At 33.1% G+C, this 21,322-nt stretch overlaps 2 protein-coding genes and 1 non-coding gene across 3 annotated transcripts; all 3 read left to right on the top strand.

The window, feature by feature from the left end:
* The first annotated feature begins 907 nt into the window (after positions 1-907).
* On the top strand, positions 908-1,987 carry LOC132039139 (F-box protein At2g02240-like). The gene is made up of 2 exons (XM_059429680.1): positions 908-1,144; positions 1,234-1,987. Exons 1-2 carry the CDS (start codon positions 957-959, stop codon positions 1,742-1,744), a joined length of 699 nt encoding a protein of 232 aa, XP_059285663.1. The 5' UTR covers positions 908-956; the 3' UTR covers positions 1,745-1,987.
* A 6,369-nt stretch (positions 1,988-8,356) lies between these two features.
* On the top strand, positions 8,357-10,668 carry LOC132039138 (putative F-box protein PP2-B12). The gene is made up of 3 exons (XM_059429679.1): positions 8,357-8,759; positions 9,960-10,078; positions 10,164-10,668. Exons 1-3 carry the CDS (start codon positions 8,469-8,471, stop codon positions 10,666-10,668), a joined length of 915 nt encoding a protein of 304 aa, XP_059285662.1. The 5' UTR covers positions 8,357-8,468.
* Positions 10,669-14,421: 3,753 nt separating this feature from the next.
* Positions 14,422-14,508, top strand: LOC132041305 (small nucleolar RNA U31b). Its single transcript, XR_009411000.1, has one exon. It is a non-coding gene; the product is annotated as a small nucleolar RNA U31b (small nucleolar RNA).
* Positions 14,509-21,322: the final 6,814 nt, after the last annotated feature.

Raw genomic sequence — 21,322 nt, 5'->3', positions numbered from 1 at the left:
CTGTTTGGTTTAACCCCTATTGTATTATATTGTTATTTTAAATATATCTTTGTTTTGATTGTTGTTTAACATTTATATGCACTTATTGATGAAATTTTATATTTTTGTTCGTGTACTTGCATCATGTTCTTGCACCCTATGATACAAATACAATTATTATAATCCACAAGCGATACAATCTATCCAAACCTATATCAATAAAACAGTCAAAGACATTGCATTTTGCATTACAATAGATACATCATGAAAAAATCAGTCACAAACACCCAAACATGCTGTTATTGATCTTTTAAAAAAATTAAAGTAGAGCTGAATATCAGCATTTCTTATCTTTCTTGTAGGAACTAGCACTATAAAAATTTTGGAGAAGTTTCAGGGATAAAGAATGCTGAATATGCGATTTGAAGTTTTGCTCTTCCGGTGAATCCGATTGGATGATTATTTTTGTGCAAAAGGTGACTGAGCACATGAGGTTTTATATGTTCTGGGCTTCATATTGTTTCTAAACTATGTTCATGCTATTTTTTTAATTTAGTCTCAGTTGAATTAATAGCTGCTTCACTGAGGTTTGAATTTTTTATGTTCACATCATCCGTTGGTTCTGCTATAATTGTTGATGCATTATGACAAGTGAAGAGCATTGCTGTTATACTTTTAGGAAGACTCACTTAGTATGACAATTTAGTGCTATTTAAGATTCTAAAAATTATTTAGTCGTCTGCATAGCATGGAGGAAAAAAGGGTAACTGAGCTTGTCTGCAACCAATCCATTGAGATCCTTATTCTTTTTTTTTTTTTTTTTTTTGGTATCGAGGATGTTCTTAACAATGTGTTGGTATTCTTAAGAATGTGTTACTCTAATAAATACTGATAAAAATTGTCTTAGTAAGCTTGTCATTTATTTCTCAAAACCGGGGTATCAGTTGTATCAACTGGTAAGCATAAAAAAACCGTTCATGATTCCTACACATCTTCTCTTTCATTGCTTTAATTTCGCATTTCTTAATTATCCTATTGTTCAGCAGAGTTTCTCACTGGATAAATGGACTGGAAAGAAATGCTACTTTTTAGGTGCAAGGGATCTCAATATTGCATGGGGTGATACACCAGAACATTGGACATGGACTTGTCTACCTAAGTCCAGGTTTCTGTCGTCATTTTCAGCAGCAGATATCATTCATTATCCTTTTCTTGAAACAAAAGATGACTGTTTTTCTTCAATTGCGAAAGCAGGTTTCCAGAGGTGGCTAAGCTCGAATGGGTTTATTGGCTTGAAATTTGGGGCACAATAAGAGCTGGGAGTCTGTCACCATTTACATCCTACGTAGCTTACCTTGTTTACGCGTTGGAAAACGAATATGCATATGGGTTTGATTATCGACCCTCAGAGGTTTCCGTTGGAATTCCTGCCGTTGAATCTGAAACCCGTTTTGCTTTTCTGGATCCAAATGTTGAGACTGAGTGTGAATATGGAGAAGAAGAAGAGCGGATCCAAAGAGAGTCTGATCTTCAATACGAGGAGCTCGGGCTCGTGCCATATTGGCGTAATGATCCTAATCTCACCTTTTCTGATATTCAACATCCTAAACGTAGAGATGATGGCTGGTTTGAGATAGAATTGGGTGAGTTTTATACTGAAAATGAAGATGATTGCATAGAATTGCGTATGCATGAGGTGAAGGCGGGAAATGGAAAGCGAGGGCTTATAGTTGAAGGAATTGAGATAAGGCCTAGAATTCGTTAATCATCACAAATTTAGAAGATATATATTCTTGCCATACACATACATCTACTCTGAATAAAACATGTAGCGTTTGGAGAATATATATTACTCCATTTTCATGTATGCTTTGTTGCATGGTAACTGCATTCTTGTTTTAAACCCAGTGTTGTGGCTGTATTTGCACTCCTTTGTTTCAAGAGTATCTGTTTGGGATGATACATACATATGCTGTGGTAGTTTATTCATTTTTGATTTCAGTGTTAATTTTTCTACTCTTTTGACTAATTTTTTACTAGATTTGTGCATGCATATTCCTAGTAGTTTATTAGTTTTAACCAATCTGCAAGTGTATGTTTGGAATAAGTACTTATTCTGTATTATTTTGGATTACTGTTTGTTGAGGTACTTTTTACTCTGGGTACCAATTAATTGCTGCAAACTGAATACAAAACTTTGTGTTGCAGGTGTCAGTAAATTAAAAGTTCTATACAAAAAAATAACTATGTAAAATAGTAATGGACATTAAAATCGACACAATAATTATTTAAATGACAAATATAATTACATTGATTTAGTTGTTGAATTACGTGTAATAAGTATTTAGATTTTTTCACGTGCATAAGGTTGAAGAAAGCTAATTTCTCTGAAGTGCAAGTAATTGCTATCACAAAATCCATAAGCTTGAAATTTAACAAAATAATAACCAATAACAACTTTTAAATATGACAATTTTATTTGATATGGAATTATTGTTTCAATTATTATTTTTTTGTTGCTTTCGAGAGTATAAAAGCCGATCATCATATCGCATATATTTTCGTTGTTCAACATTTCGCGACAAAACTAAACATTTTAACTAAATAAATTTTGAGAACTTAATTAAAACCTCTAACAACAAATAATTACTTTTTGTGTTTTAAAATTTATTAACTGTAAAGTAAATGGTACATGTTCTTTTTTGTAATTTGACCCTTCAAAGTATTTTCTTGAAAGGTTGACAAAAAATAAATAGGTTTTCTCCATTAACAAAAGAAAAGTAAACACAGTGATGATACTCACAAAACTAAAAATATTAAAAGCAAAAAAAAAAAAGAAACACATATTTGTGTAGAGAGTCCAATCAAAATCTATCTATATATATATATATATATATATATAAAAGTAGGGCATAGGCCCGCTGACGTGGCACTCTCCTAGACCAGAAACTCTATTTATCTTTAATCTCAATTTTTTGCCCAATTTTTTGCCTTTACTTGTATTTAATTGTATTATTTATTAGTAAAAAAAAATATATTGATATGTCTATTCGGGAATAGTTGTGTATAGGTTTTAAAACGTTGTGCCTTTTCCATTTAATTCTTTTTTCTCTCTCCTGAGTAGTTATGAATTAATCTCCATTAGTTCCTATTCACACGTTCCTTTCTCCTTCTCCATTTAATGTCATTATACTTAGTTACTTTCATATTCATTAATTTCCATTGTCCATTACTTCAAATTTATATTTATCCATTTTAATTGTCAGTCACCAACGAAACTGAATACTAAAATCGCTACCAAAGCTAGGACTTTGGAGTACTTCACTTCGGCTCTGGTTTCCATTCCGGCCGGCGAGTTTTCCGTTAGCTCTCGTCGGAGTTATGGTAATGTAGAGTCTTTTTTGGGAATTGAATTACTGGAAAGGAGACGTTTATATGACGTGCGGAGATGGTGTTTTGACTTTTATGTTGTTAGATTTTATATTGAAAAGGTACGACTAAGCCCACACTTATCAGGAAAAAAAAAATTGCAGACTTAAAACAACATCATAATTAGGTGACAAGGCAAGTTGATTCTTGTATTACCAAAATTAATACTCTGTAGCTACTTGATAAACTTTTTGGGAGATATTCATATTCATTAATTTCCATTGTCCATTACTTCAAATTCATATTTATCCATTTTAATTGTCCATTACTGATATTGAAGATTTCATTTGGTCTATCGAGCTACCATTTCCCAGGCATTTACTTATATCTCAATATAAAGTTTCTTGCTCTTTAGTAAACCTAATTATTAGTTTGTGTGTTGATTTTTTTACAGTACTATGGCTTTCCATTCATGGATATGGTTATGCATCTTCTTTAAACAACCTTTAGTGTGCATATGGTGTCATTCAAGTATTTTCTTTTTATATATAATAATGAGAAGAGGAACTAATCAAGGAAAAGAAAATGCTTTTTACTATTTCTTGATTTTGCAGAACCATGAAAATTTTTAAAAAAAATATTAGATGAAGAAAAATAGAGATTTGACCGGTGGCGAGAAGAGAGTAAGGTATAGTAGAGAACCTTTTTCTAATAGCTGAGATACGCGCTTTTTGTTGTAAATGGATTAAATATTGTATTATTAGGCTTATGTCCATGATCATAAGATCCCCTTATTCCCCCACTACGTAGGTTTGAAGTTTGAGGGAATTGGGGGAATAAGGGGATCTTATGGGTTATTATTTAGTTGATGGTTTTTAAATGATGAAGCGGGTTTAAAAAATAATTTGGGTTATTTTGGGGGATAATTTCATCAACAGTGGGTATATTTGAAAACTTTAAGGATGAAAAGGGTAATTTTTTTGGCCAAAATAAGTTCAGAGGATATTTTTAGCCCTTTTTTCAAAGTAGAGGGGTATTTTTGACCCTTTTCCCTAATAAAAAATTCGGGAGAAACAAATTCCAAAACCTTAGTGAATTTGAATAACTTGATGGAGTGACGTGTAATGTGATCAATGATGCACAAACTAAAGATTTCTTAGTGAATTTGAATAGATAATTCAGGACCAAGTTGATTTGATCTGGGCTCAATGTGAGAAAGTGCAAGCAAAAATCGACGCCTCCGCATTTTGTCAAAAAAAAAAAAAAACTAGAAACTGATCGCAATGGAGGTCGTCTTTTTGTTAAATATCTAGATGCTAATGCCTGTAATATCCTAGCTGGGAACTATAATGCCCTGCGTGACATGAATGCTACTGAAACAAATATTATTAATGTTTTGTTAACACAATACATCCCTCAGGATGGTTTTGTGTAATGTAATAGTTTTACTAGGATTATTATAACGGGACAAATTTCAATAATGTATAATCCATCATAAGAAATTATATTTACGTAGCCATATTTTTAATTTACATCCTTATAGCCACTTTTTCACTGTACACAATATTATACAGCAATATACAACTTTATACATCTACTGTAGACAATGTATCAATCTTGTATAAAAGTATATAACAATGTATAAGACTAGTATACAATATTAGACAAACTTATACAAGAAGTGTTTATACATAAGAGGAGTTTATACATAATGTATAAGGGGTGTTTATACACACTTCTACACCGTATAAAAGTGTATAATAGTGCATAAGAGGTGTTGATAAACACTTTACCGAAACCCTAGATCTGATTCGCCAGCGCAGCCCAAAAAGCGTCGTTGACCCGAATTCCGATCTACTGAAACGGAGCTTTTCTCGATTAGGGTTTTGCTCTAAATCAAATTTCGATCGCCGTCAACTATGGTTGGCCCTACACCGCCGCAATTACAACCCCAGCCACCGGGGATGACGACGACAAGGTTCAAATGGTGACGGCAAGGTTCTCAACTGCAAAAATAGCGACTATAGCAGGTAAAAAGATAAACTCGGTAATTACTTTGTCCTAATTGGAATAGAGTGTAAAAATCATAGAAAAGTTTCTTTTTTCCTGGTCAGGTCAATAAAGTCATGAAATTCTTTGTTTTTGGTTTTTTATAAAAAAAAAATAGATTTATTCGAACCAATATATATGCAGTCTTTAATCCTCAAAAACAATTGGATTCAATACCTCCGGTAGCAATTAGACAACAAGTCTGGTTTCACAGCCTACAAATAAGTACTTTACATTGTAAAATCATCATAAAGTATATCATAAACTTTGTTAGTTCCTATACTTTTCATAGAATTTAGCACTCTTGCTAATTCTTAATTTTTATTTGCTTGTTAGGAAGGGTTCATTAATAAGGTAAGACTTACCTACTTGTACTTTTCTCTAGATTCTTTCTATACTATATATTGTAAACGGAAAAGGGTCAGTTTTGCCCCTGTACTCTTGAAAAATATTATATTTACTCTTCATTATATTTTTTTGATATATTTGAGTTTATCGTCCAACTTTGGATTCATATTTACCCCAAAATCGTTAATTCCCCTTATCTCCACCTATATTATCCTGTGTGGTGCTTACAACGACATTATTTTCTCCCAATTTAAATCTAGTCAAATTAAACCCTACCCATCCATTAAAAGGAACCACTTTGCAAAATAAACGGAAGAGCGTCAGTTTCAATTCTTTTTTTAATAAAAACGTGAGGCATTGGTGGGATTAAAGAATCCCTAATTTGAAAGCCTGCAAATTAAAGGAAAAAAGTGTGCTCTTCCCGCTGCTTTGATCCCTGTCCAAGGTAAGTTCCATTCTCTTTTTTTTTTTTTTTTTTTTCTCAGAATGTCAAAGTACAAGCTTTATTGAGCTTTTTCTTTTGTAGTCCATGAAATTGAGAATGAATTACAGACAAGGAAATTTTCTGGTAGATTTTCTTTAAGCTAACATGGGCGGGTTAAGGTTTTTGCGGAAATAGCCTCAACGCACACCGCACCGCCCTGCCCCATTGCCATCCCTAGGCATTACATCTGTTGAAAGAGCTTTTTCGGCAGTAAAATTTATCAAGAATGACTTGCGACGTCGAATGAATAATTATATTTTTTTTTTTGTAGTTGCTTGGTGTCTTATGTAGAAAAAGATGTGTTTAATATGATTTTTAATGATGTTATTTATAAAACATTTCAAGAAATGAAAACTTATCAAATACAGTTATAATAATATACTTGAGTTGCGTTTTCAATAGGAAAATTATATATGTTTGGCTTTCTTCGCGTGTTCATTTTTTAAATTTCTTGAATCCCCTTAACAAAAGTCCTGGCTCCGCCTCTGTGGTGGGTTACGACGACATTAGTAGATAATGAGAGGAATTTAGTTAAAAGGGGTCTTTACTGATGACCCTTTGTATACATGGGCGATTCTGACATAACACAAAGGCGATTTATTATATTTTATAGAGGGTCATTTAATCAATTCACCAGGATAATGATGAAGATGGCGGTAGCGGTTGAATTGTCATCTTTGTAGAAATCTTCTAATAGACATCTTAATGATATTAAGACATTGTTACATATCTTAATCATTCTGATCTCTTCAAACTCATTAAGTGGTTGTAACATAAAAATAAACGCACTTAATGATTGCGATTAAGACCTTCATTAAGTGCAAATAAAATATCATTAGGATGTTTATTCAAAGATTTCTACAAAAATTGTAGTTCACTACTACTCCATTTAGTTTCACCTGCCACCTGAACTGAAATGTAAAAAAGCGTGGAAAAGCAAAGGTCTTCTTTTCTTTTTGTTAACGATTCTGAAGATTCTCGTCGAACATTGAATTCATTCTCAGCACATTCAATAATCACCATTTTCAGCCGTTACCCACCACCAACTACCATTGCACCCGTCAATCACCACTATTACCAAACACTATATATCGCTAACCGCCGGTCTTGTTCACCACCACCATTAATTATTACTGTCATCCATCACCACTAATTACTACCTACAACCACTATCATCAATCAACACCATCCTCAATTGGCACACATAATCACCACCACCAACCGCCATATAATATTTTATTGATATGGTATTAGATTAGTGCTCATTGGCCATGAATATTTTTTACTTGTTTTTGGAGTTGAATTATGGAAATCATGTTTTGCCCATATTATTCCGGAATTTGAAAAATACCAAAAAGTTGTTTTCACTTTTTCACTCCAAATTACTCACAAAAAGTTCGAAATTAACTCCAATTTGTATTCATGGAAAACACAACTCCAATTTCGAAATACCATTTTTCACTTTGAAAACAAAAACTGCTTTTTTCAAGTACTCACAATTTTCATGGTCAAAGGGGCCCTTAATTTAGTATTTTATTTAAATTTATATTTATCAAATTTTAAATAAAGACAAGTTTTATACATTCAGATGTTGAGAATACATATAGCCTGTTTGGCCAAGTTTCTAAAATCAGCTTATTTTGAAAAATACTTTTTAAAAAAGTACTTTTTGTGAGAAGCAGTTTGTGTTTGGCCAATTAATTTAAAAAACACTTTTGAGCAACAATTAGCGTTTGACCAAGTTTTAAGAAAATGCTTTTAAGTGTATTTTTTTCAAAAGTACTTTTCAAAAAAGTGCTTCTAGGGGAAAAGCTACATTTTTTTAACTTCTGAAAAACTACTTCTGCTACTCCCCAAAAGTATGTATTTTCTCCCAAAAGCTTGGCCAAACACCTCACTTGTTTTAAAATAAGTACATTTTGAAAAAAATAAGTAATTTTGGAGAGAAATAAGCTTGGCCAAACAGGCTAATAGAATCCACAGAGTCTTAAATTTTTAGTATTTAGATTTTAATACAACATCTTAATAGTTAGGTGTGTATTTAGATTCGGATTCACATCGTAATAGTCAAAGGGTATTTTTCATTAAATAAAGTCTGTTTTCAATAAAAGTGTCCTTGTTCGTCCACTTTAAAATTAAACACTAGGTGGTGACTCCGCTTTTAATAAATCCATTTCTTTTGTCATTTCAGTTTGAAAACCATTTTGAATAAACTTAAATAACAACAGGAAACACATGTATGGAGGAGAATGGTGAAAATGAGAAGAGTAGTTGTCTCTGGATGCTACCGGAGGGTTGTATTGCAGAGATATTGGGCTTGACAAGCCCTCTTGACGTGTGTCGCCTTTCCTTAGTCTGTAAATCTGTCCAATTTGCTGCTGAGTCTGATACCGTTTGGAAAAAATTTCTGCCATCCGATTATCAGTCCATCATTGCCGGATCACTCAGTCCAATCCCAGATTTCCGTTCTAAGAAGGATCTTTATGTTTATCTCTGTCATCATTCCCTCTTAATTGATGGAGGTCGCAAGGTACGTAACATTTGTTTGGATTACCCGTCCTATTGTATTGTATTGTTATTTTAAATATATCTTTGTTTTGATTGTTGTTTAACATTTATATGCACTTATTGATGAAATTTTATATTTTTTGTTCGTGTACTTGCTCCATGTTCCTGCACCCTATGATACAAATACAATTATTATAATCTATAAACGATACAATCTATCCAAACCTATATCAATAAAACAGTCAAAGACATTGCATTACAATACGATGCATCATGAAAAAATCAGTCACAAACACCCAAACATGCTGTTATTGATCTTTTAAAAAAAATTAAAGTAGAGCTGAATATCAGCATTTCTATCTTTCCTGGTAGGAACTACCAATTACTATAAAAATTTTGGGGAAGTCGTAGAGGGATAAAGAATGCTGAATATGCGATTTGAAGTTTTTCTCTTCCGGTGAATCCAATTAGGATGATTATTTTTGTGCAAAAGGTGACTGAGCACATGAGGTTTTATATGTTCTGGCTTCATATTGTTTCTAAACTATGTTCATGCTATTTTTTTAATTTAGTCTCAGTTGAATTAATAGCTGCTTCACTGAGGTTTGAATTTTTTATGTTCACATCATCCGTTGGTTCTGCTATAATTGTTGATGCATTATGAAGAGTGAAGAGCATTGCTGTTATACTTTTAGGAAGACTCACTTAGTATGACAATTTAGTGTTATTTAAGATTCTAAAAATTATTTAGTCGTCTGCATAGCATGGAGAAAAAAAAAGGGTAACTGGTCTTGTCTGCAACCAATCCCTTGAGGTCCTTATTCTTTTTCTTTTTTTTTTTTTGGTTGTGGGGGAGGCTTTAAAGGATAACAGTGCGGAGTATGGTATCGAGGATGTTCTTAACAATGTCTTACTCCTAATAAGTACTGATAAAAATTGTCTTAGTAAGCTTCTTTTTTTTTTTTTTGAGTTTGTCAAAATTCACTTGAAAAGTCAAGTTCATCATAATTTATCCCCTTATGTGCCTCAAAAGCTAGTGTGCTTTGTCGTTCCGTATCTTTCTTCTTTAAGATGTTTCTACAAACAAAAATGCCATGTTGTTAAACCTCTATAGGTACAGTTTTTCTGTACACATCTTCTCTTTCATTGCTTTTGCATTTCTTAATTATCCTATTGTTTTCATTACCATTCTCAAAAAAAAAATTATCCTATTGTTCAGCAGAGTTTCTCACTGGATAAATGGACTGGAAAGAAATACTACTTTTTAGGTGCAAGGGATCTCAATATTGTATGGGGTGATACACCAGATTATTGGACATGGACTTGTCTACCCGAGTCCAGGTTTCTGTCATCATTTTCAGCAGCAGATGTCATTATCCTTTTCTCAAAACAAAAGATGACTGTTTTTCTTCAATTGCGAAAGCAGGTTTCCAGAGGTGGCTAAGCTCGAATGGGTTTGTTGGCTTGAAATTTGGGGCACAATAAGAGCTGGGAGTCTGTCGCCATTTACATCCTATGTAGCTTACCTTGTTTACAAGTTGGAAAACAAATATGGGTTTGATTATCGACCCTCAGAGGTTTCCGTTGGAATTCCTGCCGTTGAATCTGAAACCCGTTTTGCTTTTCTGGATCCAAATGTTGAGACTGAGTGTGAATATGGAGAAGAAGAAGAGCGGATCCAAAGAGAGTTTGATCTTCAATACGAGGAGCTCGGGCTCGCGCCATATTGGCGTAATGATCCTAATCTCACCTTTTCTGATATTCAACATCCTAAACGTAGAGATGATGGCTGGTTTGAGATAGAATTGGGTGAGTTTTATACTGAAAATGAAGATGATTGCATAGAATTGCGTGTGCATGAGGTGAAGGCGGGAATTGCAAAGCAAGGGCTTATAGTTGAAGGAATTGAGATAAGGCCTAGAATTCGTTAATCATCACAAATTTAGAAGATATATATTCTTGCCATACACATACATCTACTCTGAATAAAACATGTAGCGTTTGGAGAATATATATTACTCCATTTTCATGTATGTTTTGTAGCATGGTAACTGCATTCTTGTTTTAAACCCAGTGTTGTGGCTGTATTTGCACTCCTTTGTTTCAAGAGTGTCTGTTTGGGATGATACATACATATGCTGATATGCTGTGGTAGTTTATTCATTTTTGAGTTCAGTGTTAATTTTTCTACTCTTTTGACTAATTTCTTACTAGATTTGTGCATGCATATTCCTAGTAGTTTATTAGTTTTAACCAATCTGCAAGTGTGTGTTTGGAATAAGTACCTATTCTGTATTATTTTGGATTACTGTTTGTTGAGGAACTTTTTACTCTGGGTACCAATTAATTACTGCAAACTGAATACAGAACTTTGTGTTGCAGGTGTCAGTAAATTAAAAGTTCTATACAAAAAAATAATTATGTAAAATAGTAACGGACATTAAAATCGTCACAATAATTATTTAAATGACAAATATAATTACATTGATTTAGTTGTTGAATTACGTGTAATAAGTATTTAGACTTTTTCTTGTGCATAAGGTTGAAGAAAGACTAATTTCTCTGAAGTGCAAATAATTGCTATCACAAAATCCATAAGCTTGAAATTTAACAAAATAATAACCAATAACAACTTTTAAATATGACAATTTTATTTGATATGGAATTATTCTTTCAATTATTATTTTTTGTTGCTTTCAGAGAGTATAAAAGCCGGTCATCATATCGCAAATATTTTCGCGACAAAACTAACTTTTTCTAATAGCTGAGATACGCGCTTTTTGTTGTAAATGGATTAAATATTGTATTATTAGGCTTATGTCGATGATCATAAGTTATTTTTAATATTATCACGTTATTTCATGAAAAATGTTGTTTACTTTTAAGTTCATGCATTATATATTCGTTCCAGTAATCATTCTTATGGCAAGTCGTTGAGTGTAACTTTTCTGGGGGATATATACTTCTGTAGCCGATATTGAGAAATTAAGGAGAATGTTGTGAACACTTAATTTTTGACCGAACATAAGTTTTTACACCATTTTTAGTGTTTAAATATTTCTTTTAGGTTTAGTTAAATATTTTAATTTTTATGTCATTTTTAGTAAGTTTTATTTTATTTTATTTTAACAAAAACTACAAAAAATAAAGTCACATTTTAGGATGTCTTGTTTTCATTTTTTTTTTTCAAAAGAATTTTTTCTTTTCTAAAAATATGTTTTCTTTTAGGTTTTTGATAAATAAGCTAGTGATTTTAGTATTCTTATTAATTACATTTTATTTTGGACTAACTATTTAGCTTTTCTATATTTTTATTGACCTAAACATAGCTAGTAATATTTTCTTTTCATCATATTCTCTTTTTATCTATTAAGGGAAAAAATAACTAAAAAGATGAAAGAAGATACTAACCTAAAATACGTACTAACTAGCTAACTAAAGTCCCCACTTTTTTTCTAACTACCCTTAAAACTCCATGAAACTCACGTCCCCTCTCCCTATCCTAATCCTAAAATCAATCCCCTTCTCCCTTGAAACACTAAGCAACCATTATCCATTAAATTCCCCACTCCCTCACGTCTCCATATTTCATGCAACACACCCACATATATTATATATAACACAACACGAAAATACAAAAAAAAGACCAGTGAACAGAGACACAAAAAGAAAAAAAGAATACATATGAGGAGAAGAGAAAAGAAGGCAAAATATCTATTGTCACCTTCATCTTCTCCTAAACCAGTCACCAAAGCTCCTTAAACACCACCATAACATCTCGTTTTCTGTCCAAAATTCGAGTTCCGTTCATGGCTCGTGATTCAAACTCCTGTCGTTGTCTACTTTATTTGGATAGATGAGTTCGACAGAGTTCATTGTAATAAAGTTCTTATTAAAGAGATCTACATCGAGAGGTCCATATTCTACTCTTTTCTCTTTATCTGTAATTGTTATACAAATGTGATGTTGGCCAGTTCTGTTTGGACTTTTGATATATACATATGTACGTTGCAACTATTATTTAATGGTTTATGCTAGTTCATCAGTAATTAACAAGTTATGTTGCTAGAATCATGTTAACAATGTTTAATTAAAATAAATTAGGTTTCAGTTTGGTGTGTTAAAAAAAATCATAAGAATCTGTTTTGCATGTCTTAACCGCCCATGCGTTTGAGCTCAACTAGATAACCAAGTCTTCACTAGATCATACGTGACAACAAAAATTATGTCAAGTGATTTTGGGGATATTAAAAAAAAGGGACCAAAGGAAAACTAAATCTGTGGTTTAATAAATTGGATGACAAGATTGGACTAATTTCTTAGTCATTTGAAGTTAATTTATTAGTGCAAATTTATGGAGAGAATGGCTGCGCACATGCACAAAGCTGTGAGCATCTATGACTATCAAGAAAATGATCTGTGTGATTTAGTCTTTGTTAATAAAATTAACGAAGGAAGAGTGCAATGTATTTGATGTTAAAGTAGTGTTATGAATTACCAAGCATTTGAGTTTAATTTTCGCTATTTTGTGTGGTTCATGTGATATGAAATTTGAATTGTTTGTTTAGCTATTTATTTCAGTTTCAAATCATATACCTCCGGCCAAGACCAATGTTTAAAGCCCAAATAATTAATCATTGTGAGGAATCGAGATACACAAATTCAGGTCAAGTCCCAGTGCCAAGTAAAAGAAAAAGGGGAAAAAGCATTAGTAAGGGACTGAGACGGGTTCAAATTGGCTTCAAAATCCATTGTAAAAGAGTGAAAAAGAGACTAAATAATTATCATGGGTTAAGCAAGGCGAATAGGCTCAAAATTCTAGGTGCGATACCCAAGTTAAGGTCGCGTTTACGCGTCTTGACCGGTGTACGTCAAGGCTGAGGTCACAACAGCGCGTCTTAGTTAAGACTAATAAAAGTTCAACAATTTTTTAAGCGAATCATACGAATAGCTAAATAAATACATTTTATCCATAAATAATTCAAGGTAAACACAAGTTGATAAAGCGACCGTGCTAGAACCACGGGACTCGAGAGGTGCCTCACACCTTCCCCTCGGTCAATAGAATTCCTTATCCGGACTCTTGTTTTCGCAGACCAATAAAAATAGAGTCATTTGCTTTTAATTAGGGATTCATAAGGTGACTTGGAACACCAAAGCTCTATTCCAAGTGGCGACTCTGTAACAAATAAAATAATTCCTTTTCAAAACGTCACTTTAATTGGAAAAACCCTTTGAAATAAATTTAAACCAATAAACTAATTTATTTTTCGTGGAAAAAAAAAGGGTGTGACAAATGTGATTACTGTGCATTTAATCACTTCAATTGCCATGTTTAGATCAAGGTGCGGGAAATAGAGTGATAATGGTGATTTTTATAGAGAAAATACCGAAGAAGCTCTGTCAAGGTATTATCCTATCATTTTTAGCGTCTCCTTTTATTTAGATGAATATGTCTGTTTAATAATCTTAAAATCTCATGAAAAAAGTTTATTTTTTCGACGCAATAAAATCTCTATGAAGGTATTATTTCTAAACGACCCATTTTTTATTTTAAGCTTGATCTGAACCTTCAGTAATAACACAAATTTTTTATTATTATGTGTACAATTAGGGGAAAAAAAGGTTTAACTTATTTGTTATTACTATTTGCTAGGTTTTTTTATATGAAAACTGAAAAGGGTGAAGATGATATTTATTACCGTCCGGTCTTGAGTTGCATACAAAAAATCAGTTTTGCAATGTGGTGATTGACACATTATATATGATTCCTTAATACAATGAATCTAATTTGTTCCGTATTTTGTGTTTAGTATATTTTGATTTTTTTTCTTGGATATGAGTCATGTTTATGAAACGTATGTGAATTAGGTGTGATGATGCTTATCCACATAATCTGTAGAGTTCAATCATATACCTAAACTAGTTTCACGCCAACTCCAGATATAAAAAGTAATATTTTAATTAAAGAAATATAATTTATGTTGGTAATAATTAAACTTCAAATAAGAATATTTTCAATATGTAAAAGCAAAAATTTCATTTCACTCCTTTAATGTCTTAACTTGCATTTTGATGAAATTATTTACTTCATATTAAATTCGGAGCCATAATTTGAAACATATGAGTATTGAATCCTAATTTTTTAAGTTATTTAGTTCTAAATTAATAATTTATACATATTTAATGAACTATTAAGACAAATACAGAATTTGAACCAAAGTGCTATCGAATCCGATCAAATCGGTAGCTGACACTCTAATTCCACCCTACTTCAAACTCATTTTGTGTTTAAAAGATTAATTTTAGTTAACCAAATACTGATAATACTGTCTTCATTTTCAACATTATATGGCATCATTTAATAATTTTTAAAACTATTTGAAAATCATTTTTGTACTATTCTTGTTAAACACATATGAGCTCAATAAAGTGTTATAAATATAAAGCAAAAGAAATGCTTACATATGAGTAAAAGAATTTTCAGAAATTCTCAAATTTCATAATACAAATATAAAGTAAAAGAAATGCTTACATGTAAAAATCTATAATAAGCAACAAATGAAAAGAAGAAAACAAAGAGCAACAAGAAGCAAGAATATCTAGCGAAGAAATGACTATTTTTTGGGTTAATAGATAAGATCAATAGAAGAGAGCAACAGGAAAAATAAAGTGCAGCAGATGGGGTTGTTCCTCCCTTAACCGGGGGTCTCGGGTTCGAGCCTGAGTATGAAAAAATTCTTGATAGGGAGCGCTTCCACCGATTGGGCCCTATGCGACGCGAATCTGGATTAGGCGAGCTCTAATGCAGGTACCAGATACCGGATAGAAAACAGGTAAATAAGGCAGACTATTCGACGGCTTTTAAAAAGTAGACCATAAAAACGAAAGTAAATTTGACTTTAAAAAATAAGATCAGGATGTAGAAGTAATTAATTGAAAAGTTTGATAATTTTTTGAAAAGTTTTGTGAGGACTACAAAAGCCCTTTTATTGCCCCTTATATATAGTAGTAATTAAAAAATAAGATCAGGACCTAGAAGTAATTAATTGAAAAGTTTGATAATTTTTGGGAAAGTTTTGTGAAGACTACAAAAACCCTTTTATTGTCCCTTATATATAGTAGTAATATATGCACTACCATGCTATATCATTCCTTTTGAAGATTTGGGGTTTTCATCCCCCCCCCCCCAAACTAACTCAAAATGCGTTTTTATTTGAACTATACAGATAAAAACTCTGTAGATTATACCACAGAGTACCTTGTACTTGGTTTAAGATTGTACCACGCAGTACCATCTAAACTCTTTATATTTAAATGTTAAAAAAAAAAAAAAACTCTTTATATTTAGATTGTAAGTATTGATAGCTATATTCATATTTCACCAGACAAAGAGTTTTTATTTTATGCTTTAATAGATATTTGAATAATACGGTTACGGTGTCACATGCACAGGATTCACTTATATGTGCAAGATCTACAAATTGATTTTTCAATGTGTTTTCATCTAGACAAAAGAGTAGTGACTCCAGAGTTAAAAGAAAGTTCAAGGAATGTGTTACGATGCAGAACAAACATTGGCTATAATTCTGAAAAGAAGACTTGACACTGTTTTATGGCCTTAAGAAGTTCGTTGTGCACAATACGAGTGAGATTTCTTGGTATCTATGAATAATTTTAATTAGGAATAGTAGACAAGATGACTGCAACATGTTTGCTACGTGAGGAATCCACCATCGTGTATCTACAAAAGTAATGCTTTAATCCAGATTTTTTTTTTTACTTTATATATTTGTTTTTGTTTTGTTTTAGTATTAATTTAATCTCTTATCTTTTAACTAATACAAAAGACCATTTCATAAATTTGTTGAAGGCGTATAGTTTATGCTGCAAAGTTGAAGAGTCCATACTTTTAATGTATACAAATATATGTCAAGGACAAATTTTACAGAGGATATATAGAAGATAAAAAAAACTAATAAAAGAATTATACAAGTACATCATTCATCAGATGTACTTGAGTATGTGACTGTGCTAATGTTTTTAATTTTAAGGTAGAATATTCTCAATATTTTAAATTTTTATGAGAATCTACCTTTTATTATTTTCGTATTAATTTTAAGTTGAAATATTCTCAAAATTACTAATTTTTACAAAGAATCTGTATTTTTTTATTTTAATTTTTGAATATGGAAAAGGATTAGCCGCAAGTTCAATAATGAGGGGCATTGATGACCGCGCGAAGCACGGGAAAATTCCCTAGTTTATATAATAAAACTAGGCATAGACAAGGTGATGTGGCGCCTCTCTATGGCTACCATTACTATTTATTTATTTTCTCAGTTTTTTGCATTTTCCCCCTCATTCTTATATCCAACCCTCATTTTTATATCCAAAAAATCTGCAAAGAAAAACATCTTCTTTATATAATTCATTATTACTCCATTAATATCAGTACTATTGTATTTGTTTTACAACCACGTATTGGGTTAAAACGGCCCAAAGATACTTTTAACATGATTGATGTGATATTGTCCGCTTTGGGCCAAGCCCACACGATTTTTCCCAAAAGGCCTCACATCATTAAGAGTATCTAACACCTTATAAGTAGCTCCTTTTTCTTTTCAGCTACCAATGTGGTACTTTGTTCGCACACTCAAACAATTTTTCCCTCGAACTAAGTTCCACATGCTCTTTACCATAATTCACGGGTCAGAGATTCAACATGTCTGTGTGCTACCCACATCGTCAGAGTATTTACGATCACCGAACCCCAAAGATCGTGTATGCGTCTTCAAAGCTATAGGTAAAGGTCGTAAACCGGCCCATAGAAGGGCAAAGGCACTAAGCCGTGCCCCACGCCACACCCCGCCATCTTCATACTCGTCCCTTCAAACCATTGGCTCTGATACCAGTTGTTGGGCTAGAACGGCCCAAAGATACTCTTAACATGATGTGATATTGTCCGCTTTGGGCCAAGCCCGCATGGTTTTCCCCAAAAGGCCTCACATCATTAAGAGTATCTAACACCTTATAAGTAGCTCCTTTTTCTTTTCAGCTACCAATGTGGTACTTTGTTCGCACATCCAAACACCACGCTCTATCTTTGTTATGTAAAACTTTGCACAACGGTTGTTGTAAAAGCTCATAAATAGCCGGTAATTAATGGGTGCTCTAAATACCTTGTAATGCATGGTGTTTTCCCCAGCTCTATGTAACGTCTATTCACAAATATCCATAAATGTGCCCCCCTTTCCCCCATACATGATATAACCATTTTTTTTTTCCCATTCGGTGTCCGGTACTGGCATTGAAGCCAGTGGCGGAGCCAGAATTTTCACTAAGGGGGTTCAAAATATGAAAAAGTAAATACATGAAGAAGCCAATGGGGGTTCGACATCTACTCTATATACATAAAATATAATTTTAACCATATATAAACCGTGTAATTTTTCGCCGAAGGGGGTGAACCCCCTTGGTTGTACCTAGCTCCACCCCTGATTGGAGGCCGACTAAATCCGGATTCGTGCCGGGAAGTCCCACATTGGTGGATAAAGAGATCCCTAGCAAAGGTGACTCCGTATCCAGGGGGACTCAAATCCGAGACCTCTTGTTAAGGATGAAAGAGTACTTTTCACTCCACCACAACCCTTGTTACCATACTATAAATGGAGGCCAAGAATAGATCAATTTTCCAGCATCATTTTTGGAACAACTATAAAACCTATTTTATATTCAGACTTTTGCCTGATATAATGTTACACCTCGTAAATTTCCGCGTCGATTGTGTCGTAAGTATACTAACTGTCACAACCCAGCCCCGTAGGCCGTGACTAGCGCCCGATCTGGGCACCCGTACGTACCAGAAACCCAAAAGTAGTAGCTCCGATTCAGAAAAAAAGCGAAGTTTCCTTTGTTTTTCTTACTAACCAAAATTAGCTCGCACGCGTAAAATACCAACAAAGACCATACAGCAGCCAACACAACATATATATATAAAGGTTCCGTGGCGGGGAAACCTCCCAGAATACATCACATATACATAACACACGTACGACCCATAATTAAGTTTGTCAACATACTTGGGGCCCCGCCATACCCAAATAAGCATATGAACAGAATGTATGACAGCAAAAGTATATATACCAAAAGTGTAAATTTTGGTCCAACAGAGAAACGTATATGAGAGGTGGCGTATCACGCGGTGCGTCCGTCGGCATGTAGCGCACTTCGAAGAACGGAGGTCATACGGAAAATGTACCTATATGTGCGGTGAAGGTAACAAGTATAATCGTAATCAAAGACAAGAGTATGTAAATATGAAGAGCTTTAGTAAGTATAAAAAAATAAAAATCTTTCCAGACGAACATAATGCATATGATCATGTAATGTCATGCAAATATGTATCGTGTCCCCTTTTGATAAGGGACTCGGTAGATAAAATCATGCATACAAAATCATATATCCAGATACGTGTTTTGATAAGGGACTGCATAATATGGAATCATATCTCTCAAAATCATACATCATGTATACATACGTGTCCCGCTCTCACCGCGGGTACGTGGATAATAAGCCATCCCGGCCACCATCCCCGTATCATCAGTATCATAGCCATACACAAATAACGTGTATGGAATGAATAGTGAGTCGCACGAGAACTTTGCCCGGCCGTTGAAAAGAATATCATAGCCGGAAACATTGCATATAAGTCGGTACAAATCACATGGATTAGTTTTTTTCGGATGCTAACGATTATGTAAATAGACTATGTATCCATGAAATTGGGCTTACAAAAAGATTCGTTTTCACGGAACAATACAAATACATATCATTTCAAGGAAATCAGACGTCTCGTATAGGTATATGTATGCTTTTTTGGGGGCAGCTTCCACAATCATATTTTTAGGATCATAACTCATGTCAAGACATATCATAAACTCATCATATTCATTGTTCGATTCCAATCATCAAAAGATTTCTTTAAACATTGTATAGAAATAAATCAATTAAAATCATAATAAAAAACCTAAGTTAATTATGGATGGACTTTATAACAATCAGTTGGGACAATGTTGGGAAGGTTTGTGCATTTTCATTTTGGAGTTCAATCTTTGTGACGCTATTTTCAATCTTAGATTAAGTCTTGCAACCAAGGCTTGGGTGCCAAAGAAGGATAGGAAAGTACATACCTTCGATATACTTGTCCAATCTTAATTCTTCGCCAAGAATCGCAAATGGTCATCTTTACCGCTTATTATTTAACATTTCAACTTCTGGTTTGAAGGTTTAGACAAGATTCTTCAAAACAACCAACAACAACCAACAACAACATCAAGAACATCAACAACCACAACATGATACAATATAACCTATTTAGTCATTTTTCCAACATAATGTTATACCCCTCATGGCGTATTCCAACTCCAATCAATATTTTCACATTCATTATTCATCAAGATCATTACAATGTCGGGAACATATCATAACATTTTAAAATATATTCAAAATATACAAATTTGTCAATTTTCCACCAAAGTCATAACTTATTCAATTCTTCCAATCTTTAACATATAAGTTCATACTTCCATCTTCCAAATTCATCAACATTATGACAATTTGATTCATTGTTGTTTGATAAAATCATATGACAACGTTCTATATCTCATTGAAGACTTACATCAAATTTATATTGCAAGTGATCACCACAACACGTCAACATATTACAAATTAATTGTTAATGTGAACTACCAACTCTCACCTTGCCAACTTCAATCAAAATCTTTAAACTTCCATTACCAATGTAAAGTCCACAATAACTATAATTAAAATACTACAATAAATTGACTTATCTCCACCTGCATGCACACATACACGGCCATATGTCTATATCCACAACCATCATGCAAACTTCCATATTTTTACTAAATCTACTCATTTCTATATTCTACAACATCAACAAGTTTATAACATATGAAAAGGATTGATGACCTTGTTCTTCCAACTTCTTCACTTGGTTGGGAAGAAAGAACGACTTATTTTCCGAAATATTGTTATTGTGGAGGATAATAGTAGGATTATCACAAAACAATACTTTGGAGGGGGTGGAATTTTCGCCGGCCGAATTCTCTCCTTCTTTGGTATTCTTTGTTTTATTTTCTTGAAATTTCAGAGCATGACCACATGTATATATCTTCCCCCTTAATAGGAAAGCCACATGGTTGGCACATGACATTTTAATGGGTCTGGGCCATGCTTGGCCGGCCACCCTTCAATGTTTTGGGCCTCATTTTCTATTTTTTTTTTTTGAGCCCAACTTTATAATTTTGTTTTGTAATTTCCGAAGCCAAGTTCTTGGATCTAAATGCCAACATTTTTCCATGAACAACATAAATATGTTAATTAAGATCAACAATATTAACTTATGACATGGTCACAATTATTTCAAATTTTTCGAATATGTGAAAATACGTGATATAACACTAACGTGAGTCCAGAGAGGCTATGATACACCTATAAGGTTAAGGAAGACTTTTAATAAGTGCTAGACAAGTATTTAAAGGTTCCGGGATCAAGCAAATTGAA

The sequence above is a fragment of the Lycium ferocissimum genome, chromosome 12, assembly GCF_029784015.1.
Source record: "Lycium ferocissimum isolate CSIRO_LF1 chromosome 12, AGI_CSIRO_Lferr_CH_V1, whole genome shotgun sequence".
Lineage (NCBI taxonomy): Eukaryota > Viridiplantae > Streptophyta > Magnoliopsida > Solanales > Solanaceae > Lycium > Lycium ferocissimum.
This window is presented reverse-complemented; position numbering and strand designations above follow the sequence as displayed.